Raw genomic sequence first — 25,811 nt, 5'->3', positions numbered from 1 at the left:
ACCGACCCCAGTCAATTATGTAATCATTTGGAGAGAGCTTAATGGTGTCACATGAGTTGCAGTCAAATAGGTCTTTGAATCACTGCAAGAGAGGATGTTGAGTTTCACAGTGGATAATTATAAGTATAATAATAATGTGGACTTTCTTGTATTCCTGTTTGATGTTAAATCTATAACCAACCATGCTACGCAACCCTCCGTACGAATGATCCTACTACACACCATGCGCTTCGATCAACATATATTTATGCCGCCAAACGATTAAATTGATTTGATATAATCAACGAAGCCTGATTTCACTCCACCTACACAATAAAACTACTGGACTGCTGCTTATTGCACGTAGAATAGGTATAGCAGAACGCATATTTCATAACAATATTTGTACACAATGATGAGGTGAAGGGGGAATCATTTGGGAATCATAGCAGCACAGAAAACATTCCAAACGAAGGACGCCAGAATTAAACAGTATCAATTTCACCATAGCCGCGAGGCTTTTCTGCCACCAACTACCCGCCACCACCCAAGCACGAGGGTGAGATTGTCGTTCGAGAATGGTAAGACGAGAGAACCAAAACCACTGGCAATCACCGAAACTCAAGATTAGCACGGAAGAGCCAAAGCATAGATCCAAATGGGATCGAAAGCGCTGGCAAGCAACGGTTGAGGCGGGAAAGCTCATGGAACACTCCAGGTCGCATCACTGTAGAGCGCTGTGTACTGGAGCACAAGCTCACACTTCCGCAAACCAAAAACAAGAACTCCCAAGACCAAAAGACATGTACCCATAAGGGAATCAATCCCTCTATGCTCCAATAAAGCCGCCGAAACACAACTTATGGGAAAGGGGGGGAAGTCAAACAGGGGGTGGTGGATGGTTAGGAAAGATATACGACGCGGTGTTAGCATCTAAGGACGCCTGTGGGGAATAGAAACAGAACATAATATCAGTGGAATATCTGTATTTCAATCCCGAGCCCGGTCAATTGGGGTTCGGTACAGAGAACTGATAGGGGTATCGGCTATGTCACCCATCCAGGAAATCAAGCTCATCCACCACGCTAAGAAGAGAAAATAAAGACAAACGAAAACATAAGCACATCATACATGCAATCCTGAAAAGCTGAAAATCATGGAGAAAGTGATATCGGACCTCATACCAGCATGACAATATAAACAGACATAGGAGAAACGAAGAGAAATACAAACTTCCTCCATGGGTATTAATCAACAATCCGGATCACATTGTTCAACCATCCTCATCTGAGGGCGCGCCGGATTCGGGCTCGCTTTCATCAGCATTGGTACTGGCCTTTCGCGCACCGGTCTTTGCTTTCTTAGCTGAGTTAGAATTATCGTTATTCCCATCACTTGCCTTGCGTTTCTGAGACGAAGGCGAGCTGTCACTCAGCGATTTTGACATATTCGGATCTGCGTTCTCCTGGCCTAAACCGACACCCTTCTTCTCCATGGCCGCGACTTCATCTGCAGTAAGGAATCGACCACCCGGGCCGCGGGGGCGGCGCATCGCATGATTGTGGCGTGACTCATGGAGATACGGCTTGCGACCTTTAGAGGTAAGTCGTAGCTGCTCTTCTAATTTCTGCCGGGCAACTCTCCGCTTCAAAATACGATGGAATTGCTTTGCGTTCACGTACAACGGAGACTCTTCCGCACCACTGGGGACCATGTCGGGTGATGCTTGGGTCTGTTGAACGGGGTGTTGGGGAGGAGGCATTGGAGGAGGTACAGAAGGTCGACCGACATGATTGAGAACTGGCTGCGCATTCTGCACGTGTGGGCTACCCACATGGCTCATGCGACGTTGCTGCATCTGGGCGGCGGGAGGCAGCGGCACCTGCGTGCCCATCGGTGGTATCTGCCCAGGCATTTGAGGAGGGGATCGGGGATTCCTGTCAGTTTTCACCGGTACCCCCGCCATGCGTGGTGAGCCGCGCGGGCCCTGTTGCATCTGACCAGCCATCGAATCGCCATGCACGGGATAGAACTGTCCCGACGCGGCTGCGGTGGCCATAGCAGCAGCCTGGGTTGGGGATATGCCGTACGGCTGCGGTTGCATGGCCGCTGTGACGCCGTATGATTGGGGAAAATTCATTTGTTGATGCATCGGGCCCGGTGCATTTTGTGCCTGTTGGTAATGCGATTGTGACGGTACAACAGGCGATGCCTGGTGTGTAGGATGCGCTTGCTGCATGTGAGCTTGAGGATTGGTTGGAGAAGTCATCGACCCCACAGAACCCGGGTTTTGGGGTGTTGGCTGATAGGGACCGGCCATATGAGAAGATGGGTGGCCAGGATGTTGGCCATGTTGTTGTTGATATTGGGGAGAGTATTCCATTGTGAAGTTGCGGGGGGAGGAACGCGCTTGTCACGTTCCTTGCTTGCTATGATCAGCGATCTTCTGTTGATGTCAGGAACCCGCCAACCAGGAGAAGTAGTTGCGGTGAAGGTAGATGATTGGTCGATAGATGTTCCAGTCGGAGAGAGAGGCAAAAGAGTTAAAGCGGTATGATAGGATATGAAATCGGTACACTTGAGATTATCGGTCAAGCTGAGGGGCAGTTCCAGAGCAGGCGCTGCTTGTAACTTATGATTTGTAGATCAAATGTGCAAAGACTGCAGACTTTGGTCAACTAGTGGATTTGGAGCGCAGCACCGAGAGGTCACTGGATCAGTTGGTGGGGTTAAATGGGAACGGAGGGCGCTTGACTTGGGCGCTTACCTTTGGTTCCTTTTTGTCCGTCCTCAGCTTTTCAACTCTCAGCGTCAATGAGATTAGCTTGAGGAGATGCTTGTTTCACAGCACCACTTCTAACTTGATCCTTCAAGGGGTCCGCCTTTTTTTTTTTACATCCAGCTCCAAGTGTAACGTGGTTGGGCTCGGATGCAGCTAGCCAGGATGCCCTCGTCTGGGCTCGTACTCGATGTGTTGTCAGACAAAGCGCGATCGCTTGATAGAAACGCACTGCTGCTTATTGCCGCCACAAATGAACAGGCAAAGAGCGGGGGATTTGGGAGCTACACGGTTTTATCTGAGACGACAGGTGGCAGGCTACCTCGTCCAGATTTTGAATCCGTTAGGCTGCCAGGCGACGTCCGTACGAGGCGGAGACACGGCAGGAAACAAAGATCTGAGGCGGTGCAAACAGCGTGTCCGCAGAGGCGCTGTGTTGATCCCGATGCAGCCCGCAGGTAAACCACAGACTTCGCGAAGGTTGATGTCAGAGTCCGCCTTCAAAGGGCTTGGCCAATGAGTGCACCTGTAAAGGATCGTCAGCGGCCTTGTCTACATAAAGTTTTACTTTTGGCACTTTATTTGTGCGCTGTCATGATGAGGAGAATGGGAAAGGGTGGCGGGGAATGGGAGAGACCAAGGTTGTCGCGGTTTAGTTTCTCCAGGGCTGAGGGAATGTATGCGTTGGCAAGCGGGAATCATGATGCAGCCGATGACATACCTCGTCACAATTCGACGCACCACCCAACCAGGGTAATTTTGTCAATCTTCCAGGTTGCGCGCAGATGCACAGAATAGTGATCGCGCCAGTTCAGAGCTATTCAGCGCCTAGTTGAAGAGATATATCAGAAGCAGCTCGAGGACTATGAAGGTTGACGCGTGGTGATTGGGTCGCAAAGCGGGACGCGACAGAAAACATAACAGAGTGCAGCGAGACAAACTCAAGTTTCCACATGCACGATGACAAGAGGATGTGCCAATAAAAACTAAAGCGAAAAAAAAAGGTGGATTTTCTCTGAAATATTCCAAAGAAGATGCAGACCGGGGTTCTCAGATTGTAATGCTGTCTGAGTGGGAAGGGGGGAAGATGGTTGGGATCACAGTCGCAGTCGCGGTCTTCCCGGGCCGCGGTGGAAGCCAAGTACGTAGTAAGCACTGACCCTCAGCCGTGGTGGGCGAGCGACTTTTTGACGTGCGATTATTTCATGCAATGGGTAGAAGGGATTGAAAATGATGGGAAAGGGTCAAACAACGCGGCAAAAGCGTACACTTCTTCTGGTCGCAGGAGCCAATTCGACTGACGGCGCGAATTGTGCCAACCAAAGCACTGCTCGTTGCGCGACGGTGGGCTGCCGCTGATGTCAGTCTCGCCGGGTTGGGTCCCCGACAAAGGCGGGCAACGGCACGGCGCGAGTAACAAGACAGTCGGCGGTAATGTGGAGGATGGAAGGTTCAGGGATGAAGCCAAACTGCCAAAGTGATATGATTTGTGGAAGGAAAACAACCGATGGTTTGGAAACCAACGAGAGAATGCAGCCGAGCACCTGGGGAATGCAGACACAGGATAAATGGTGGAAAGTGATGGGATTTGCTGGGAAAGGCCTCGAGGGAGACAGCATGCAACGGGATTGGGCACGGACAAATTAAGGTGTGCGATATTGGAGCACAAGAACAAAAATACACAAGAGCACGGTGGTTTGAGTAAGGGGGGAGCACGATGGGTGTCTTGGGACGTACCTGAAGATGGTGATTCGACCGCAAACCGTGGAAGATGGTCAGGTCGCCAACAAGTGATCAATCACGAAGAGGGACAGCAGATGGGGTGGGAAGGCAAGCAATGATGCGGTTGGACGACGGAATATCAGGGCTCTTAAGGGGTGACCAGCGGCGAGCGAGTAGGAAAAAAAAGAAAAAGGAGCAAGGCCAATGGGCAGAGTGCGGGCAGGAGGACAGAGTCGATGACTGGAGGAACGCAAGGACTGGAGGCTGGATGACCAACGAGAGGGAGCAGAGAGAGAAAGCCGCAGCAACGAGAAGGGGCGGGCGATGGAGAATTTGTACCGGAGCACCTGTGAATCAACTTCACTCAACACCGGCCAGCGCTTTGGAGGGTCAGCCCCACTTGGCGCCGACCGTGAATCGCGATGATACCACTCGGAGCGGTAGATTCATTCACCACAAAATAATTATTCCTCGTAGTATGAAGTATCTCCTCCTACAAATACTGCCGAGAGGCTGTTTTTCATTTCCAGAAGGGACACTCAGAGTCTGATCAGGATAGTGTTTCTCCGCGAAGTCCCTCACTGCTCAGGGTGTGATCGCGTATGTGTGGACGGTCGCTGTACCAGCCGGAACGCCCTGGTGGAGCCTGTATTGCAATACCGTATTGTGATGTAAAGCTATGCGACACATACAAACATACAGTCAGCATCAAGACTGTCAGTTGTTCGCGCGAGGGAATCGAGGCTGTAAGATTTATCCGGAGGCGAAAGAAAGAAATTGTAGTTGCTTATTCTGCGACCCCCTGTTTTATTTTGGTCCTGACGCTTATCCGCGGCCAATCCGACAGTTCCGAGACTGTGACGGTCTGCAACCGCTGCATTGGAGGTGAGGCTTCCACAAAGTATTGGTGTGATTGCGGCGGCTCGCCTGCTTAGGCAAATCATGATTCGTTCTGCTGAACGGATTTTTTGACTGGTTCTCTGCTCTTGAACAGTGTTCTTCCTTGCCCGCTGTGTAACTCGAGATGTGATTTTTGCGTATCTACCATCTAACCGTGCTTAGTATGAGTTTCCGCTGTTATGCAAGGCGAGCATATCCCAGGGTTGAAGGCTCCAAGGAGGTCTGTTCCACGGACATGTGTTCCGTATTGAGCCAAACAGCGGTAAAGTCAAACCCAGCCCGGCCTCGGTTATATTCCCCATTAGGGGAAGACCCAAGTTGCAGCCTGTCAGCATTGGGCAGCCAAAAAGAATATGCCGAAGAGATGTATATCGACAATAAAACTTACCTTGATTGTTCAACCCCCTGTCCGTTCATCCATAGAATTATAAGTCATAATCCAGAAGGGTGGAGCGGTGAAATGCTTTCTGAGACGGGGGAGGGCGAACCTGGGGAATGGACAGGGGCCGAGAACCGACGTCGCGCGTCAACAACATGAACAACACGAGCGCTGACGCGAGAACTTGGGGTGCCATTCTTGCGAGCGATTCCGAGATTTGAAATTCGCTTTTGGATGATCCATGCTGAGTGCGACTGGGGCTGTCTGAGAATACGAACAAACCTAAAGCCAGCGCATTTTTGAAGAGCCCAGCGATTATGATGGATTCGAACATAGCCTACCTACACCGGAGGCTACATCCAGTCTACACAGACAACTTGGCTTTCTCGCAACCCAAGGCCGTTTTTTCGCCCCTGTTTATTTTCGCGCGTTTCATTTACAGGTTCGGGGCTGCCGATTAAGATTTCGGGGCAAGCTTGACACGAGGGTATCGATGTATCGATTGCTTTCTCCAACTTGGAGTGGCTGTGATATATGTCTTGGGATTCCATTCCCATGTATCCGAAGTTTGAACTGATATGAAACCGATCAGCCCGACACCACGTGGAGGAGCTTGACCGCTGCATTCAAGGATCCTGCTGCCTTCTCTCTGTAGCAACGTGGGAGTGTTTACTTTGGGTCTTCGAAACTGTATCTTACTGCGGCGGTATCTTATGTACTGTAATTAGTGAACGTGCGATCTGACGTCAACTTGAACCAAGTTGACCCCCACACCGCTTCATTATTTGCTGTGAACTATGTAAATTTGGTTTTTGTTTCCTTTTTTTTTTTTTTTTGGGTCAACAAGCAGGAAAATCTTAATTCTTGCTTCGGTGTCGAAAATTTCTTTTTCCTTTCGCTCCTAGACAAGGGCAAGATGTCTCTGATTTTCAGTGATGCTCAATGCGCAGTTTCTTTGTCCTCATTGACCACACGGCCCACGACTCCACGAGGATGTCATCGATCTGAAAAGTGGAGCCGTCTTCAGCGCTTTGCCGAGTCAGCTCTTCGCCGAGATCGAACTCCCAGCCTCCATATCTGATGAATCATGGTCGGTTGTGGAAACTTGGTTTGTGACTGGCGAGCCACGGTCACGACTGCAACGAGTGAGCATGCGGAAGAAGCTCGCGCCATTCCCTTCTTGATAGGATATTTTCATCCAAGGGCTCTCCTCTCCTCGTGGTGCACGGTCCACTTGCTTCCAGTTGACCCCTACCATATCCCCATCGAGTACTCTTTCAGAGCAGGTCAATTAACTTAATATTTGAACTTAAAGTCAGATATCAAGTTTTGTTACTCGATATACCTCGCCGGCATCGTATCTTTTTGGTGAAGGCACTTTGCACTCGGACGTCCTCGGAAGGAATAATTATCTTATCACAACAAGAGCCTGCTGATGTGTTCATAGTAGAGGACGACTTGCGCCGTTCGAGCTTTTGTGGCTAACGTTGCACAACGACGACAACTGAGTCTCCTTTGCTGCCTTCGCCGAGTCATGCTCGAGATCAAGTCTCATGTTGGCCGAGCTAACACCCGTTGGTAGGTATACCTCGGATCCGGGAATATGGACAGTACTGCGGTCTTAGGCAGTTTCATATTTGCTAGCATTTGGTGGCTATAGCAGTATGCGCGACTTATTTTTGAAGAGTATCGTTCTGCACCCATTTGGAATCATTTCTACTGCCTGAGCGCCTGCATTCTCTCAACGCGGACACCGAGTTTCGAGTGGAAGGCCTATCTCCGGCTGATGCTGATGATGACCCTATCACCATCTTGGCCGTTCCTTTTCCGTGCGGATGAGGTCGCGAAACAGAGAATGTTGAGTTAATGACCAATCGCTCGAATGCCAACCTGCCATATGAAACACAAGATCAAGACTGACGAGCCATATTTGTTCAATGGGAAGCACAAGATGCATCGCAGAGTACGGGCTACGCAGCAGCTGTCATGCTTAGTATCCCTCTCCGCGTCATCATTCGATGGAAGCTGCTCCTTCTCTGACGTGGCTGAGGCATGGCCAGATTTCGGCTGATACTCTCGAGTGCAAAGCTGCGAAACCGTATTACGCAGCTAAGCTTGTTATCTTGCTGTCGTAAAACCCTTGAAAGACGCTTGCCTAGGAGAGCCGGCCCAGAGGGATGAGGCAACTAGCTGATGATGTCGCCCTGTGAATCGCCTCGGCGCCAACTAGCGGCCTATTTGAGTATGTGTAGGGGTCTCGTCACCTGGATCACATACCCAATCGGACTTGCCATGGAGCTCCTCGGGCTGCGACGGGGCAGCGCGGGGTGTGGATCTCACAGTATAACCGCCTCATTGGCCTCTTTCAGCCTGAAGACAGGAAGAGAGACACCCGTTCTAGGCCGTCTCGATTTAGGGAGTCGCAAGTCGCCACTGTCACACTTCTACGAAGACCAGTGGTGTCACCGGGTTGTCGAATCATCCCTGGATCACCATTAACGAGCGACGACTTTCATAAGATATGAGAGTCCAATTTCCAGTACGTGAACGAACCAGCGTGATGTGACAAATATCTGAATACCGTGAGGTATTCCTGAAAAGAATGTTGCTTGTCTGAGTATGCGATCTGATCTCTTGTGACCCCCTGACCCTAACCTGTGAAGGATGCTACAGCCCCAGCCTCAGACCCATGCGCATCACAAGTTTAGAACGTGCTTGGTGATTTCTTTGTCCGTTTGATAAATTCTCCATAGGCCTGCAGTCTCGAAATGGGTAGACATTTCTCCCATTTGATATCTAGCATCGTACAAAGTATCCATGTTACTGTATAAGGACTGTTTGCATTCTTCTTGGTTGTTCATATCCCTTTTCAGGAAGGAGATGCGATAAGCTCCTTCTTCTATCTCGATTCTCTATCCATTCTCAGAAGACAGAAGATCCATATGTGGGTGGGTATGTGCCTGTCATCACACTAACCAGGGCCGTGCGTGCCCAACTAGAATGGAAAGAAGTTTCACCCATTATTGAAATCTCCCACTACACGGCTGACTTCACACATAAGCCAAAACTCCAAGACAATCTATACAGATCGTAAAGCTATCTTGAAAATTATGTATCTATCTCAATTCCAGCAGTGCCAAAGTCGAGGGTTGAGCCCTGAATAACGGATCGCATAACCAACCAACTGATTGGGCATCGACCCCCAACTCTCGGCCAATTTCCAACCCACCAGCGTGCCGTGCACATACCATTTCTACCAGGCAACTCAGGCTGCTGTGGACACTCTTCTGAGTTGTCCAGCGCATTCCCAGCAATTCGAAATCCTGATTCCAGCCTCTCTATAATGAGGCGAATTATGCCTCTTCTATTGCACCGATGCTACTTGTTCGTCTCTTACAGGCTACATGCTGGCGTGCACGACACCCACAGCTGGCGCTTGCCAGTGTTGTCTTCAATTCCCACCCAGAGATTTGGTTTATAGCTACCTTTGACGCATCGTGAGTGCGAAGAGGGCTCTAGCGGAGGCCGTAGTTCTGGGCCTCAATCCCCTCAAACCAAAGACGTCCTGGAACACTCTGGATAGAATGGGCTGCAGCTTGCCGGGGTCAATAACCGCTAGGACGTATGCCTAAGGCGACTGCCACATGAGTCGTGTATGCAGCGTTTTGTTTGCTCGAGGGGCACATGATGGAGAGATGGGGCTGACAAACAGATTGTAGTAGTCTATCTTGGCTGCCTTCGTGTCTCGAATGGACTGTGTTGGTCGATACACCTAGCTCAGATGTTTTCCCTCTCTTGCTCACCTAACGCTCTTACAGTCTTACCCCTTCGGACCCCCGAGGCTGCGGCTGGTTGAAAATCGCTCGCAAGAGGAGTGAGATCCGGGTTTGTTGGGACTCGGGGAGTTAATCGACTGCAAAGGGTATCCATCTCCTACACAATCTTACTCTCGTTGATGAGGTTACTGCTATCTCTGGTTCATTGATGAAATATGCACAATCCTCATCCCCTATGATGCCATCTGCGCTTACAGCCCTGAGAAGCTGAACGAGGACCTCGCGTCCTGCTAATACCCAGGAATGGCTAACTGGGTCAAAAGAAACTGAACAACGGGCAGGTCTATCTTGTGCTTATTTCGACATGGTTACCCCAGAAAGGCTAAGAATCCAACATCCATCCGCCTTCCGCCTCTCAAAATATGGGTGACTGGTACAGACAACCCAGTACGCTTATTTTTAACTGAAGCCCACGCAGTGAAGACATGGACCTGCTCTGTTTAACTGCGCCAACAGCCCTGTGAAATGCCTTGAGAATGTATTTGGATTACGACAATAACCACAAGATATTAGCTATCAGGTTTGTGAAGAGCACTAGATCATTTGCATGGTTCGATCACAGCAACTTCACCGGTATGTGTAACCTATTGCTATAAGGAGATTTCGAGGCGGCATAACCTAGTATGGCTGACCCTGAACCAAGTAATGCTTCCAACAGGACCAACAGTAACACACTCGTGCCGCGATCTCCACTCAAAGACCCAGAGTGGGAAGATAAAGCTGCAGCTTCGAACAATATCCACTTCCTGGCCCGCTCATACTGCCGGAGATATGAACCCGCAAGTCAGCTTTCCCCGTACCGCGATCCTTTTACCTACGATGTATCGGTACCTCCTACCGGAACACGAAAGCGGATACTAGGACCAGTGAGGGTTGGACATGGCTGTCGCGCGCGTCCAAATATTCTAGACACATGAGAGAAGAGCTGTCTTTCGGCTATAGCGCGAGCTTCCAAGACAGCTCTTAGAAGGATATCTACTCGATTACCCTGGCTAATATCTTGATGGGGAAGAGAACTGTACGACGCGCTCGCGAACCCGCGAACCCAGATCGAACGATAACGGGGATATCAACCGTTTAAAATTCCTTGGGAATGGATGCTGTTAGATTATGCGGTACGAAGTGGCCCTAACCTAGAGCATCCTATATACATCAGTGCTGTGGATTGTCTTCGAAAACAACCTGGCTGGATGGGATATTAACACAAGGATGTCAAGCTGCACCTTGAAACAGAGGCAAGTGCTTTTGGATGCTTAAATTTTTACTGGGGCCAATAGAGGAACTGTTCACATAATCCCCACAAATGTATTCGTCATATTGCTGTTGCTGAGGAAAGGAGGACGGGGACCTGGTGCTAAAGAGTGTTGTCATATTCCATGACGGACACTTAGTTACAGAAGGAAATAAAAGGCGAACGCCCAGTTGAGAATAAAGCCAGCCAGCTGCAATCACAGTCGTAGAAATGTCTAGAAAAGTGTAAATACACTGGAACCCTCCACATGATAAAGAGCACATGGCCTGGGCGAGTGGGCGCCAGGACGATGGATTACCTAATATCCCGCGATATCTCAGGTGGCTTTTCAAGTGCCTGGGGAAGGAGGGTCTCCGCCGCTTCTTGACTCCGGTACCGTCAATCGTATCCATTCCTCTCCCTCCTCTCCCTTCAATCAGACTCTCGCAAACACCGCGGAGACCGTCCCTGTCGCGCGACCGACCACGCTGAAAACCGCGTGCTCGATTTCTTATCGCGAATTTTAATCCTGGGACGCGCCACATTCCTTGTCAACACAAAGCGGTACCGCTACATGACGTCTTTTGTTGACCCCCACTACGAATCGTCGATTCTTTCAGGGCTGCATACCGAGAACGAAAATCCTATAATTTGGGAACCGTGCAGAAAATTTAGGGATATTCAACTTGCGATACATTGAAAGGCGGCGCTCCTGCGGCGCTCGCAACTTTTGTTGTCCGCTAGTTTGTTCCGCCCCCTGGCTGTCAGCGCCCAAACGCCGAAGTGAACCACGATCCCGGAGTGCATGGGGCATAGGTCAAAATGGCGCCCGGAGGAGGTGGAAACATTAAGGTGGTGGTGAGAGTACGGCCGTTCAACAGTCGAGGTGAGTTTGTTTCTTTGGAACAGTTTACCCTGCTTGGAGGTCTAGGGGGTCTTGACTGACGGGCTGTGGTTTTGAAATCTACTAGAAATCGAGCGAGGTGCAAAATGTATCGTGTCAATGAAAGATACCCAAACGGTCCTCACGCCGCCGCCAGGAGCCGAAGAGAAATCGCGAAAAGGTGGAGCTAAAGGTGCCGTCGAGGGCCCAAAGACGTTTGCTTTCGATAGGTCGTACTGGTCTTTCGACAAGAAGGCGCCCAACTTTGCGGATCAGGATAATCTTTTTATGGATTTGGGTGTACCGCTTCTGGATAATGCCTTTCAGGGTTATAATAACTGTATCTTTGCTTATGGTCAGACTGGTTCGGGAAAGTCATACTCGATGATGGGGTACGGTAAGGAATATGGTGTTATTCCTCGGATCTGTCAAGATATGTTTCAGCGCATTTCGACTATACAGCAGGATAAAAACCTTACCTGTACCGTGGAAGTCTCTTACCTGGAAATTTACAATGAACGGGTTCGAGACTTACTCAATCCCTCGAATAAAGGAAACCTCAAAGTCCGTGAGCACCCGTCTACGGGTCCATATGTCGAAGATCTTGCCAAGCTTGCGGTTCGCTCGTTTGAAGAAATTGAAAACTTGATGGATGAGGGAAACAAAGCTCGAACTGTTGCCGCCACGAATATGAACGAGACGTCTAGTCGATCACACGCCGTCTTCACGCTGATGCTTACCCAGAAACGACACGATGCCGAGACATCTATGGATACGGAGAAGGTGTCACGAATCAGTTTAGTCGATCTTGCGGGTTCTGAGAGAGCCACATCGACTGGAGCCACAGGAGCTAGGTTGAAGGAAGGTGCTGAAATTAACAGATCTCTTTCTACGCTTGGGCGTGTCATTGCGGCGCTGGCGGATTTAGCCGCTGGAAAAACCAAGTCGAAGAAAGCCGCTTCGATGGTGCCATACCGTGATTCGGTTCTTACATGGCTGCTTAAAGACTCGCTGGGAGGAAATGCCATGACGGCGATGATTGCCGCAATCTCACCTGCTGATATCAACTTCGACGAGACACTGGGTACACTACGTTACGCTGACTCCGCGAAGCGAATCAAGAACCATGCTGTTGTCAATGAGGATCCCAACGCGCGGATGATCAGAGAACTCAAGGACGAATTGGCGCAGCTTCGAGCGAAACTTGGCGGTGGTGCAGGAGCAGGCGGCGCTGCTGGAGGTGGCGGCGGGATAGTCGCAGAGGAATATCCTCCGGACACACCTATGGAGAAGCAAATGGTTTCCATTCAACAATCTGACGGCAGTGTCACTAAAGTGAGCAAAGCAGAAATTGTGGAACAACTGAACCAAAGTGAGAAACTTTACCAGGATTTGAACCAAACTTGGGAAGAGAAGCTGGTGAAGACCGAACAGATCCACAAGGAACGTGAAGCTGCCCTGGAAGAACTCGGTATCAGTATAGAAAAGGGCTTTATTGGTCTCAGTACTCCCAAAAAGATGCCTCATTTGGTCAACTTGAGCGATGACCCACTGCTTGCAGAATGTCTCGTGTATAACATCAAACCAGGAACCACACAGGTGGGTAATATGGAGCAAGGAAGCCACGTTGAGATCAGACTGAACGGGTCAAAGATCCTAGCTGATCACTGCAAATTCGAAAACATCGACAATGTTGTCACTATTCTGCCTAGCGAGGGCGCTGCAGTGATGGTTAATGGATTGCGCGTCGACAAACCCAAGCGATTGAAGAGTGGATTCCGCATTATTTTGGGCGATTTTCATATTTTCCGGTTCAATCATCCCCAGGAAGCACGGGCCGAGAGAGTGGAACAGAGTTTACTCCGTCATTCAATTACAACGAGTGAACTTGGCTCACCGGCACCAGGTAAAACCCATGAGAGAAATCTGAGCAAAGCTTCAGATTTAGGCTGGGACTCGAGCAGAGCCGAGTCTCCAATGCCTTCTCAACGGGGGCGAGAATCCGATTGGTTCTATGCACGCCGCGAAGCTGTGAGCGCGGTGTTGGGACCGGATCATATCTCTCACCTACCCGACGACGAGCTTGATGCTCTTTTTGAGGACGTGCAGAAAGTGAGGGCTACACGCCGGGGCCTGATGGACAACGAGGAAGATTCAGATTCACTCAGTTCCTATCCGACCCGTGATAAATATATGTCCAACGGCACTATCGACAACTTCTCCCTGGACACGGCTATTACAATGCCGGGGACACCTCGCCAAGGCGAGGACGATGGCCAGAATGGTCTTTCCACCCTACAGTCAGTACGCCAGGATATGCAACGACAGCTGGAACGACAAAAGGAGCAGTATCTGGATAAGCTAAGAGACTCAGAAGCCTCTCCGAGCCAAGGCGTTGACGATGTACGCTCCGAGAAAGTCCGCATGGAAGAGGCTCTTCGAGTCGCGAAGGAAGAGTACGAGGAGCAACTCCGGAAGCAAAAAGAGACATTCGAAACCCATATGAAGGAACTTGGCCAGCCGATCCCGAGAATTTACGAAAACGGTTACCCCAAGTTGGATCCAAGGGAGTTGGAGGTCGCGCGCACCGTCTATGCACACTGGTCTCAGCAAAACTATGTCCGAATGGCAGAGAAAGTGTTGCAGTACGCGTCGTTGATCAAGGAGGCTCAAGTTATGAGCCATATAATGGACAAAAATGTGGTTTTCCAGTTCGCGATCGTCGACCATGGACACAGTATGGCCTCGTCTTATGATCTTGTGTTGAACGGCATATCTGGAGACGAAGATATCATTCTTGATGATGCCAAGAAACCTTGTGTTGCGGTCCGTGTCATTGATTTTAAACAGAGTGTCATCCATCTCTGGTCTATCGAGAAGCTCCAGCGTCGGGTCCAGTCCATGCGACAACTACATCAATACATTGATCGACCGGACTATATCCAACACTTCAAGCTTGAGAACCCTTTCTCCGAGCCGTGCTCGCCCCAGTATTCCCTTGTGGGCGACGCTGATATTCCCCTCACTGCTGTGTTTGAGACGCGAGTCCAGGACTTTTCGGTTGATGTGATCTCGCCATATACACAGGGTGTAGTGGGCATCATCCGATTGTCTCTGGAGCCATCCTCGGCACAGGCGCCGTCATCTACGCTCAAATTCAATGTTGTCATGCGTGATATGGCGGGGTTTGCCGAGTGGGAGGGAACGGATGTCCATGCCCAACTCTTCGTCCCTGGTATTTCCGAGGAAGGTGGAGCTACGACGACGCAGATGATCAACGGCTTCGATGAGACGCCGGTTCGATTTGAAAGTGTTCACAGCATGAGCCTACCGCTCTCCAGCCCGCGAAATGCTGCGCTGAAAATCTGCGTCTATGCCTGTGTTACTCAGATGCATCTCGATAAGCTTCTTAGTTGGGATGACATGCGTGATTCGGCCGAGCAAGGACCCCAAGATCAGAAGACGCCACGTATTGCGGAATCTGAATATTTCTCGGAGGAGAGACATGATGTCTTTGCGAGTGTCCAAGTTTTGGAAATGACCGAAACTGGAGAGTACCTACCTGTGGAGGTTGTACAAAACAACGCCTGTGATGCAGGGGCGTATCAGCTCCACCAAGGACTTCAGCGCCGGGTCTCTGTGAATTTGACTTACAGCTCCACGGCAACGCTTCCCTGGGACGATCTTACCAACATTCGTGTTGGTTCTGTGCGCTTGTTGGATCCTTGGGGCAAGATACCGGACCAGGACCTCCAAACCCCAGACGTCCCACTGAAATTTATCCAAGAGCCCATGGTGAAGGACAATGCCGATGGAACATCTAACATTACACTTGTGGGCCAGTGGGACTCGAGTTTACACGGATCACTTCTTTTGGACAGGGTGACTGCAGAGAAATATCGTGTACAAGTAACGGTTAGATGGGATCTTCAGTCTTCACGCTTGCAGGAACCCGTCTTATTTGAAGTTGACTTGACGCTTCAAGTGCAAGGTCGGGCATATGTTCGTCCGCAGTCCATACTTAAGAACTTCTTCAGCACAACGCGCGTTGTCCATTCCACTGTCCGCATGTACTCCGTTGCAGTTCGCCCCGTGTCCGCCAAACGCGCCGCCGATCTCTGGCGCATGAATACCCAGAATGATTATGTCAAAGGCGAGGAGCTTCTCACCAAATGGGCTCCCAGGAAAGTTTCACTTGTACGCGACTATATAAGTTCCCGCAAGCGACGGAGACGTATTGCCGATTTAAATGCCGCGAAAGGAGCTCATAGTCTCAATAGCCTCACGGTCGCTTCGCCTCCACGGAGTGGAAGGTCGACACCACTTCGCGGCCAAGAGCCTGATCGTAAGGCCAAACTCCTTCGGAAATATGTTGACCTCTGGACTGCAAGAACCGACCCTATTGATGCCATTCTCATACGAGGCAACACAGAGCCCCCAGAACGAGGTGCGGCATTTGCTTCTCGCGGAAAGTCACCTTCCGATGGTGACACCAATGGTGATCATGAACATGAATCCCTGACACCGCGGTTTTACGCTACCGTGCAAACACTTCCGAAGAATCCGTCCGCATCGAAGACCGGATACCTGTTAGCACCTGACGATACTTATACTCACTGGGCGCGGCGGTTCGTCGAACTTCGCCTACCGTACCTACATGTTTACTCTGTTCCGGAAGGCGACGAAATCAATGCGATAAATCTGCGCAACGCCCGAGTCGACCATGCGCCTGATTTTGCTAGACTTCTTGATGGCCCTGGAGCTGACGGGTCGGCCAAAGGTCGGCCGAATGTCTTTGCAGTGTACGGCCCGCAGAATACTTTCCTTTTTGCGGCGCGAACGGAGGCTCAGAAAGTTGAGTGGATTTTGAAGATTGATGATAGCTACTTCAGCAATAACGCCCCTCGAACGCCGACGAATGGACCCGGGAGATGATTTCCGCTTAATATTTACAACTAATCGCCGATGAAAATTTTACACGAATTTGCCGACTTATGGACGTGATATACCCATGGATCTTGCCGTTCTTCGCCCCGTAACCTGTTCCATCCTTGCGACGTCTTGGATTTTGTTATTTCTGTGGCCGTTAACAGCTTTGGAGGCCATACTTTTCGTTAAACCATGTTGATATCCCCTTTCCCACCACCTATTACATATTGATTGGCTTTGAGATACCCCCAAATACACCTGCCCTATATACTATAGCACTTGAGATCTCATATGTGTACATACCGACCTACCTAGAAATTACGTATATATCCAATGGTTGATGACGGCCCAGTGTCGCTGTCCGCGGGCGGCAGTCTTCGATAAATTATTGACCTAACTAAATCAAGATTTAACAAAGTTCGATGCCGTGAAGGATAACCTGTTGATCTTTCAGTGACGTCTCGGCACGATCGATTGTTGCTATGGAAACCCCATCCGCACACTCAAGCCTGGTGACAAAGGAAACTTCTTGTATAGGAGAATCGAAGCCGTATGGCTTCAGAAACGATGGGCGATACTTCAATAATAGAATAGAACTCGCAATTTCTATAAATCGATAGTAATTCAATGATGTTAACTAACTCTCTGGATTGGTACTAATTCTGGAAATGCTCGTGGGCTAACTACACTAACGACGGTTGCAGGTCATGTGATGTGCCTTTCTCAACGGCCAGACCAGCGTCCCGATCAAAAAAATCCTGGGTCCTGGAAACAGAGTTCTTAATGACTCTCGGACACCCAGGGCGGTTATTGCCTATAAATCGACTAAGACCGGCATGGCAAGACGATATCGCACGCCATCTTAGCGCAGGATCTGATTAGTAACGTTGGGGCGGAGCTCTTAGCAACTGCCTCATAATTACGCACCACGCATTCATATCTTGCATTCCTGTGCAGCAACCACACATACCGGTCTATACCAGTATACTACTGTCTATATACAGTTGAAACCAAATCCCGGGATGCCATTTCGCCCACCACAATCCTCCCTGTTTCGCTTCCTCGGCGCTGGCGCCGTCTTATCGCTGATTTTGCTTGCATTCGTCACATTCGGACACCTTGAAGGCTATGGATTCTCGTCGGGATATGTGATTAAAGACAAAGCAAGCTCTAATTTGCTATCGCCAGAGCAGTGCGTGGAGGCGCAGGTTAATAGCACGGGGGAGTGGGAATTCGATGCGCGGCGCGACGCCGATAACCATGGGCTATCGGAGGGTCAGTGTCTGAGTGCGTTTCCGAAATTGTTTGCGGACGTTGATCGGTCTGCTGAGGCGAGAGCGAAAGGCGAGAAAGGCGCTATTACATTTAAAGAGGTGGACGAAGCTGGGAAGATTGAGGAGAATGGGATGGTTAGGGCAGTCATTAAGGGCGGAGAGGTGAGTCTATGACTACTTGACAACTTGCTTTGTTTCGTTAAATTCAATTATGGGTTCGAAATTGCTAACGATTGATGGTGGTTGTCATAGTTGTACGTTCTCGACTTCGGAAACATGCAGTATACATTCTCTCGAGGGAAAGCGACCTTGAGCTCCCTGAACCGCGCCCTCGCAGCGTACCCGGATAGAAAAAATCTCCCTGACATCGAGTTTGTATTCTCAACAGACGACTTCAGCACTGGACAGTCTCCTGTCTGGACTTATTCCAAGCACCCTGACGAGGAAGGTGTCTGGCTCATGCCCGATTTCGGATACTGGTCGTGGCCGGAAGTCAAAGTCGGCTCGTACAAGGAGATCCGAGAACGAATTGTAGATGTCGATGAAGGCGATGGTACCAAATACTACCGCGGTCTACGGTTCCAGGATAAAAAGAAGCAACTTGCATGGAGAGGCAGCGTGGGCACGAACGCCGACGTAAGAGGCCGTCTCATTGAGGCCTCCCGCGGGAAAAGCTGGGCTAGTATCTACGAGATTAACTGGGGTGATCCAGCACATGTCAAAGCCAACCTTCTCCCCATGGAAGAATACTGCCGGTATATGTTTCTGGCGCACACTGAAGGCCGCAGCTTCTCTGGCCGCGGCAAGTACTTCCTTAACTGCCGGTCTGTGCTGGTCTCGCACAAGCTTGAGTGGCTAGAAGCGCATCACGGAGCCTTTATATCGTCTGGTCCTGATGCAAACTTTGTTGAGGTGGAGAGAGACTTCTCGGACTTGGATAAGAAGATGGCATTCCTGATTGATAACCCCGAGACGGCAGAACGGATTGCGGAGAATTCGGTGAGGACGTTTCGGGATAGGTACCTGACGCCGGCGGCAGAGTCATGCTATTGGAGGCATCTTATAAGGAAGTATGCGGCTTCTTGTGATTTTGAGCCGGTGTTGTATAAGACCACCAGGACTGGGAAGAGGGTGGATAGGGGTGTGCACTTTGAAAGCTGGATTCTTGAGTCACACTAAAAGGTGGCTTTTTCTTGACTTATATATTTTTTGATGACATGGTAATATGGGCATATACGGCGTTTTTATAGTGTTCTATGTTATATATTATGACTTATAGAGATGCCCAGTATCTGGGTGTATATAGACATGAATTCAGTACATATTTTGACGATGCCCCTCGAATACCCTTAAATGGAAAGACGGTCCACCTCAGCCAATATACGCAGCATATTTCTTAACTTCGGCATCCATTTTTAGCCTCTCCATGTCCTCCCCCTTTAAACAAATCCCCACAACAATACTGCCATCCAGCCCCCTGGGCAAGAAGTACACTAAACCCTCTCTGGACCCTGGTCCAAACGAAGGCCTCCGAATCGCCTCTGGCTTCCCAAGTACAGACCCGAAATCAAGTCCATTTAGTTCCTCCTTCGCCCAAGAACTTAGCCGCACGTCGAGTGCAGGATTACCCGGTAGGACGGTTCCAGACTCTGCCTTGGAGGGCATTCCGCCGTCACGGTCACTGTTGATCTTCTCGATTATAAGCAAAGCTTGGGCGAGTGTTTTATCCTTTAGGGCAATTGGGTCTAGCGCACGACGAAGACTTAGCGCGATACTTCCTAGAGGTTCTGCGAGTATTTTCTCCACTAAGAATGTGTGACTCGTAGCGCTCGTCATGAAGCCCGGATAGGAGTCTGGGAGAGAAAAGTGTCGGCGGACGTCTACATTTCTGGAGAGCGTTGAGGGACGTAGCAGTGGTGACTGATCTTTATTTTGGGACCTTGCGCGTGTAATTGATTGCCAGACGAAGGCTGAGAGGGCATCGTCTGTTGAGATGAACGTTTGCGATAGACCTTTCTCTGGACGGCTGAGCTCTGGTTCAGGTTCTTGAGGGAGGGACGCCGTAGCGCTGGATTTCAGAGCTGTAAGAGAAGGGGTGGAGAATGAAAAATATGCCCAAACTAGAGTTGGACCCGGTGCTGGGAGTGAATTTGAAGTTGTAGCTGTGGGCTGCTGGATCCTGGTTTTGGTTTCGTCGTTGTTTGAGGGCTGGCCAGATAGAGGGAAAAGCAGGGGCAGAACATCTCGACGATCTGTATTCCCAATCTCAAGTTCTGTCACTGTAAAAGGCTCGCCCCGACATCCTTTCGCAAAGAGGCGCATTACGCTCCCCAAACCCGCCATATCCATGGCACCATGCTGTCCGTTGAATGTGAGGGATAAGCCACCTTGAACAAGAGAAACTTGAATCAGAAGTACCGGTAACCCAGTACCAAACTCGTTGAATGTCTTTACAGGTGAAAGAAGCGCTTCATCCAGGAGATTGAATGGGAATTGGGATTGTTTGAGGGTTGCATAGTCTGGAAGACCGACGCCAAGACCACCGCCTTTATAGTCCTTTACAACGAGGCTGGCGTCTTTGGAAGGGTTGATCTTAAAAATCCCATCCTCTAAAACAACTGTTCCAGACGTCCAGGGGAAATGTTTCGATAGTTCTATACTTCCTCGCTTGAAGATATTGATGCTTTCTCGCTCCGAGGCGGGGTCGCGGAGAGGGAAGAAGAGCGTGACTTGGGTGTAAAGCCTGTTGAGTCGAGGTTGCTGAGCGAGGGTATCGAGGGAGATGACGTTGTCAGCCGACATTTCGTTTTTTCTTTTCTTTTCTTTTCTTTTCTTTCTACTAGAGTATGGATTCTTGCTTTGATGCTAGGCTCGAGATTTTGTTGCGAGTGGATGTAAGTCCGGAAAGCGAAGTAAGCATCGTGACCCGACTGCATCACAAGTTCGGTACAGAACCTACGAGGAACAGTTACAATTTCATGTTTTTTCTGGATATAAACAGGGCTATTGCTGCTCGATGTACCATAGGGATATCTTATTTGTATTCCAACGGGCTGGGTGAGTCCTGCATTGGTGACTGGTTCTAGCCATGTCTAGTCTGTAAATTATTGGTCTATTTCTCCTCGTTGAAGCTTGCCCAGGACTGGACAACCCCTCCTCTCTTTTGTTCTTGGTCAATGAAAGTTGAGAGCTTAGATGCTATGTAAAGCTAGTAGGCAATGCATGTTCCCAAATAGATAAGTACTTTAGCATTAGTGCGTAGGATGAAAATAGGGAATGTGATGTGATGTACAACATATTAAGCGTCAGACTTGGAAAATGACAGACAAACGCGAACCAGGGGTTTATACCCCAAAACAAGAAACAAAGAACGAGCAAGAAATTTCAGATCATCAAACGCCAACGGTAAAATGGGCCAAATTAAGCCATATAGATTAAGCCGAAAGCAACACCAACCAAGGTGGCAACTCCGGGGATAATAACCCTAGAACCGGGGCTGACACCTCCTCCGGTGGCCTCTGGGCCGGCCGGTGCTTCTCCTCCTTCATTGCCTTCATTCGTGCTCGTTGAGGTAGGCTTGGAGGTCTTATGGGCGGAAGAGCTTGCGTGGGCGCTTGAGGAAGCGGGCGTTGGCTTGATGAGAGGCGTGCTCGAGGCAGCAGGTGCGCTTGTTGGGTGGGCGCTCTGGGCGGGAGCACTCTGGGCGGGAGCACTCTGAGCGGGAGCACTCTGAGCAGGAGCACTCTGAGCGGGAGCACTCTGAGCAGGGGCACTCTGAGCAGGAGCACTCTGAGCAGGAGCACTCTGAGCAGGAGCACTCTGAGCAGGAGCACTCTGAGCGGGAGCACTCTGAGCGGGAGCACTCTGAGCGGGAGCACTCTGAGCAGGAGCACTCTGAGCGGGAGCACTCTGAGCAGGAGCACTCTGGGCGGGAGCAGTCTGAGCAGGAGCACTCTGAGCGGGAGCACTCTGGACAGGAGCAGTCTGGGCAGGAGCACTCTGGACTGGAACACTCTGAGCAGGGGCACTCTGGACGGGAGCACTCTGAGTAGGGGCAGTAGTTGCAGTAGTGGTGCTAGACTCAGAAGTAGGTACAGCCACGGGGCTTGAAGTGGGCTTCCCCTGGCAGGTTTCATGGGTGCAAATGGTGGTAACTTCAGTCACCCAGGTAGTCTCGGGGACAAAGGTTGTTGCGTGCCCATCAGGACCAAAAGTGACGCCGGAGGACTCCTTGGGGCCTTTGTGTCCAGCAGCCGCAGTAGACTGAATGGCAGTGCTCTGACCGACAGCACCTGCATCGCCATTTGGACGTGCATTGGCCGTTCCAGCCGCGAGGGACAAGGCAAGTAAGGTATAAGACTTAGAAAGATGCATGACGACGGTGTTTGGGATAAAACTTGAGAGCAGATAACGGAACTCGAATCAAACAGGGACGATGTATGTCTCGAGAATTGGACGAGTTCTTGAGCGTTCTTTATAGTACAAGAGAACAATACCAAGCCGAAAACAACCATAATTTTGATATTTCCGAATTAGCAAACAAGCGGGCCTTCTTTCGCTGCCTGTTGACGTTGCCCATCTGGAACCGGGGTGATATGTTAGAGCACTCGCCTCAACTCCATACTGCATCCGGATACATCTGGATATCTGTTTATACAATCCGGCACCGCTGATCATCTCCAAATCGGAGTCGAAGCTAGCAGTCGCGCGGGCGTCTCCGGCTTCGATCTTGAACATTCCAGCTGGTGGCCAGTATTGTCCAGTGTAATCACGTGATTCACGATTTCAGCATGTCGCTGAGTGCATGAAAACAGACAGCCCCAGAGTCAGGACTACATCATTAGCAGTTCAGAGGAGACGACGATCCATTCTTGATTATGCGGCCTGATCTCAAAGATCGGAAAAGATCTGCTGCGCAGCACCGCAGAACGCGGACTTTGAAGAGGTACATCGGTGTAGGTAGCCTAAACTGGGTGAGGCCGCGCGAGACGTTTGCAAATTCTGGAACCTTGTTCAATCTTCTCCTGGATTTGTTTGTTGTCAAGTGACTTCTGCCTTGAAACAGAAAATACCTTGTGATTAGTGGTAGAGCTTGGTGTGTCTACTGTGATTCCTCATAGGTGAATGTTGCGGATGTGGCTGGAGGGGTTCCGCGGGGATGTTTTCCTGCAGTGACTAAGACTACCACAATGAGTCTCTTAATATGTAGGGATAATGGTGCTTGATATTTTGCTCTCCGGGAGATGCGAATCTGGGATCGGATACTAGAGGTTTTTGGAGGAGATGCAAGTGTTTCGTGTCGAAGGTACTCAGTTCTTGGCAAGCCACCTCGGTGGTTGAGACCTCTCATTCTCTCTCTCCTTCCATCTCCTTTCCAACGACCATGATCCTCACTCTCGCCCATGGCGCCCAGACGTGACCTTCTTTCGCCGCGCGATTACGATGACGACGCCGAGTCGTTGCGGTCTCCGCTGTCAGAGCAGGACTCTGATAGCGAGGACGACGAATTCCTCGCCCGGTCCCGCACCACTCTAGAGCTTTCGCAGCATGACCGCGCCGTTCTCGACGACGAAGAGGAGACTGAAAAGCTACTCACCAGGTCCGGTCCTACTCACGATATCCGTCGTATCTTCAGCCCGAACCGGAGTAACATCAGAATTGGGAAAAGGGAAGAAGCCCGGCGGCAACGAAAGCAGGAGAAGAGAGATGCACGGAAAGCACGTCGTGAGAAACGCCATGGCTATGGCGACGACGAAATGTATGAGATGGAAGAAGGGCACCCGGGAGATGACAGTTCTCTTTTAAGTAGCTCTTCATCCGAGCTGGATGAACGGATTAAGGAGAGGTATGCACATGTTCAGGTATGTTGCGATTACCATCTAACCCTCTCGTTGGCCGCGCTGACCCTGTTTAGGACGGCAAGACTGTCTCCTGGCGAAAACTAACTCTCGTTTTCTCTGCCATCTTCGTTCTGTTTCTCATTCTTCTCCTCGGGGCGTACAAAGCCTCCGCCGGTTTTCGCAAATCTCACTCTCCCAAACCCTTACTTTCCAACGGAACCGCTCTGTTCGCGCCTACGACTATCTTAATATCGCTCGATGGATTCCGGGCCGATTTTCTCAATCGTGGGTTGACCCCTACACTCAACGCCTTTGTCGCAGAAGGTGTCTCCCCGCGCTATATGCTCCCCAGCTTCCCTAGCGTGACATTTCCGAATCATTTCACCCTCGTTACTGGGTTATATCCGGAGAGCCATGGAATCGTCGGGAACACATTCTGGGACCCAGAACTACAGGAGCAGTTTTACTATACCAACCCGTCCGTTAGCATGCAGTCGAAATGGTGGAATGCGGAGCCGCTTTGGATGACCGCCGAGAATCAATATGTGAAAAGTGCTATCCACATGTGGCCTGGCTCTGAGGCGCACATTGGAAATGTAGAGCCAACGTATCTCGATAAATACAACGGCTCAGAGGCACTTCCCCGGAAGACACAGCGCATCCTGGAGCTACTCGACCTACCTGGGCTCGAGGAAGAGTCGCCAGCCGGCCCCGAACGACCGCAGTTTATTGCCGCATATGTTCCAAATGTGGACGCCGATGGCCATAAGTATGGACCAAATAGCACCGAAATCCGAGATACCATTTTACAAGCGGACAATATGCTGGGAAACCTCTTCTCTGGCCTTCAGGAGCGAAATCTCACCGATGTCGTGAATATTGTTGTTGTATCAGACCATGGTATGGCCACGACTTCAACCGAGCGACTTGTCCAACTCGACGATTTGATTGACCTGAGCTTGACGAGCCATATCGACGGTTGGCCATTGCGCGGGATTCGGCCCAAGCGCCCTGAGGATCTCAAGACTATCCAGGACCAGCTAGAGCTTGCTGCGCCTAAATATTCAGATGCAATTGAGATATACACTCGCGAGGATATGCCAGAACGGTATCATTTCAAGAGCAATGATCGCATCGCCCCCCTATGGGTGATACCAAAGACAGGCTGGGCCATCGTCGAACGACCCGATTTCGATGCCCAGGTAGCACTTGAGAATGGCGAAGTCTACCATCCAAAAGGGGTTCACGGGTATGACCATGAGCATCCGTTAATGCGTGCGATTTTCATTGCACGGGGCCCTGCCTTTCCGCATGCTCCCAACAGCCGCGTTGATGTTTTCCGTAAGTTAACTGATTTCTTAATGGCTTTATTCTTTTTGCTGACGAACTAGAAAACATCAATGTTTACAACATCCTGTGCGACTCCCTCGGGATTGATCCGCACCCAAACAATGGGACACTGCGTCTTCCATTGAAAACGAGCGGCCTCCATTCGGATGAGGATGCGCCTACGTTGGACAATCCGTCCGACCCCCCGATCACACAAAGTGTTGCAAGTGACGCAACTCCTTCTCCTACCTCTGCCGTGTCGGCCCCATCTCGGTCTGCGTCAGCCTCACCCAGCGCTAAACCCGAAGAAGACGCCGGCGTTGAGCAAGGCACAACCTGGTGGGGAACTGTCTGGGACGAAGTCGAGGACAAAGTGGAGGATCTAACGGACTGGGCGACCGATTTATTCGGCGACGTCAAAGACAACTTCTCATAATGGTGCCCGCCGCCCGCGCCACAGTTGATTCTCGATTGTGGGGATTTGGAGGCGAAGTCAGCCTTAGTGTGTTCAATTGAGTTAACTTGTAATACCAGCCAACCATAATAATCATTAGAGATACCCCCTGTCATGAATCGAATTTTGTTGGATAATGTTGCTTGGCCTGAACCCTCGCTGTTGTTGTCATTGATCCTGAGCCAAGGCAGATCGTCTCCTGTACCAAGAGGTGACTCACAGGTGCACAGAGTGGAGAGCGCTGAATCACTCCTCAGCTCAGCAGCTGCAACATTC

At 50.3% G+C, this 25,811-nt stretch overlaps 6 protein-coding genes across 6 annotated transcripts; 3 read left to right on the top strand and 3 right to left on the bottom strand.

Annotated features, from left to right (window-relative positions):
* Window positions 1-968: 968 nt before the first annotated feature.
* Window positions 969-2,630, bottom strand: hapB (transcription activator HAP2). The gene is made up of 2 exons (XM_040816600.1): window positions 1,379-2,630; window positions 969-1,330 (listed from the first exon to the last, which is right to left on the bottom strand). Exons 1-2 carry the CDS (start codon window positions 2,360-2,362, stop codon window positions 1,253-1,255), a joined length of 1,062 nt encoding a protein of 353 aa, XP_040670171.1. The 5' UTR covers window positions 2,363-2,630; the 3' UTR covers window positions 969-1,252.
* Window positions 2,631-11,648: 9,018 nt separating this feature from the next.
* ASPVEDRAFT_85807 (kinesin-3 motor protein uncA) lies at window positions 11,649-16,644 on the top strand (the record flags this gene model as incomplete). Its single annotated transcript, XM_040817744.1, has 2 exons — window positions 11,649-11,712; window positions 11,798-16,644. The coding sequence occupies 2 exons, from the start codon at window positions 11,649-11,651 to the stop codon at window positions 16,642-16,644; spliced, it is 4,911 nt and encodes a 1,636-aa protein (XP_040670170.1).
* Window positions 16,645-17,408: 764 nt separating this feature from the next.
* ASPVEDRAFT_172603 (DUF821 domain protein) lies at window positions 17,409-19,248 on the top strand. The gene is made up of 2 exons (XM_040808728.1): window positions 17,409-18,074; window positions 18,165-19,248. Exons 1-2 carry the CDS (start codon window positions 17,661-17,663, stop codon window positions 19,089-19,091), a joined length of 1,341 nt encoding a protein of 446 aa, XP_040670169.1. The 5' UTR covers window positions 17,409-17,660; the 3' UTR covers window positions 19,092-19,248.
* A 35-nt stretch (window positions 19,249-19,283) lies between these two features.
* On the bottom strand, window positions 19,284-20,714 carry ASPVEDRAFT_196792 (uncharacterized protein; the record flags this gene model as incomplete). Its single annotated transcript, XM_040809218.1, has 2 exons — window positions 19,284-19,938; window positions 19,972-20,714. 2 exons carry the CDS (start codon window positions 20,712-20,714, stop codon window positions 19,284-19,286), a joined length of 1,398 nt encoding a protein of 465 aa, XP_040670168.1.
* Window positions 20,715-21,023: 309 nt separating this feature from the next.
* Window positions 21,024-22,746, bottom strand: ASPVEDRAFT_786096 (uncharacterized protein). Its single transcript, XM_040816575.1, has one exon. It carries the CDS (start codon window positions 22,284-22,286, stop codon window positions 21,333-21,335), a length of 954 nt encoding a protein of 317 aa, XP_040670167.1. The 5' UTR covers window positions 22,287-22,746; the 3' UTR covers window positions 21,024-21,332.
* A 391-nt stretch (window positions 22,747-23,137) lies between these two features.
* Window positions 23,138-25,803, top strand: ASPVEDRAFT_786154 (alkaline phosphatase family protein). Its single transcript, XM_040816579.1, has 3 exons — window positions 23,138-23,773; window positions 23,827-25,093; window positions 25,144-25,803. Exons 1-3 carry the CDS (start codon window positions 23,315-23,317, stop codon window positions 25,515-25,517), a joined length of 2,100 nt encoding a protein of 699 aa, XP_040670166.1. The 5' UTR covers window positions 23,138-23,314; the 3' UTR covers window positions 25,518-25,803.
* Window positions 25,804-25,811: the final 8 nt, after the last annotated feature.

This window comes from Aspergillus versicolor (assembly GCF_001890125.1).
Source record: "Aspergillus versicolor CBS 583.65 unplaced genomic scaffold ASPVEscaffold_7, whole genome shotgun sequence".
NCBI lineage: Eukaryota > Fungi > Ascomycota > Eurotiomycetes > Eurotiales > Aspergillaceae > Aspergillus > Aspergillus versicolor.
This window is presented reverse-complemented; position numbering and strand designations above follow the sequence as displayed.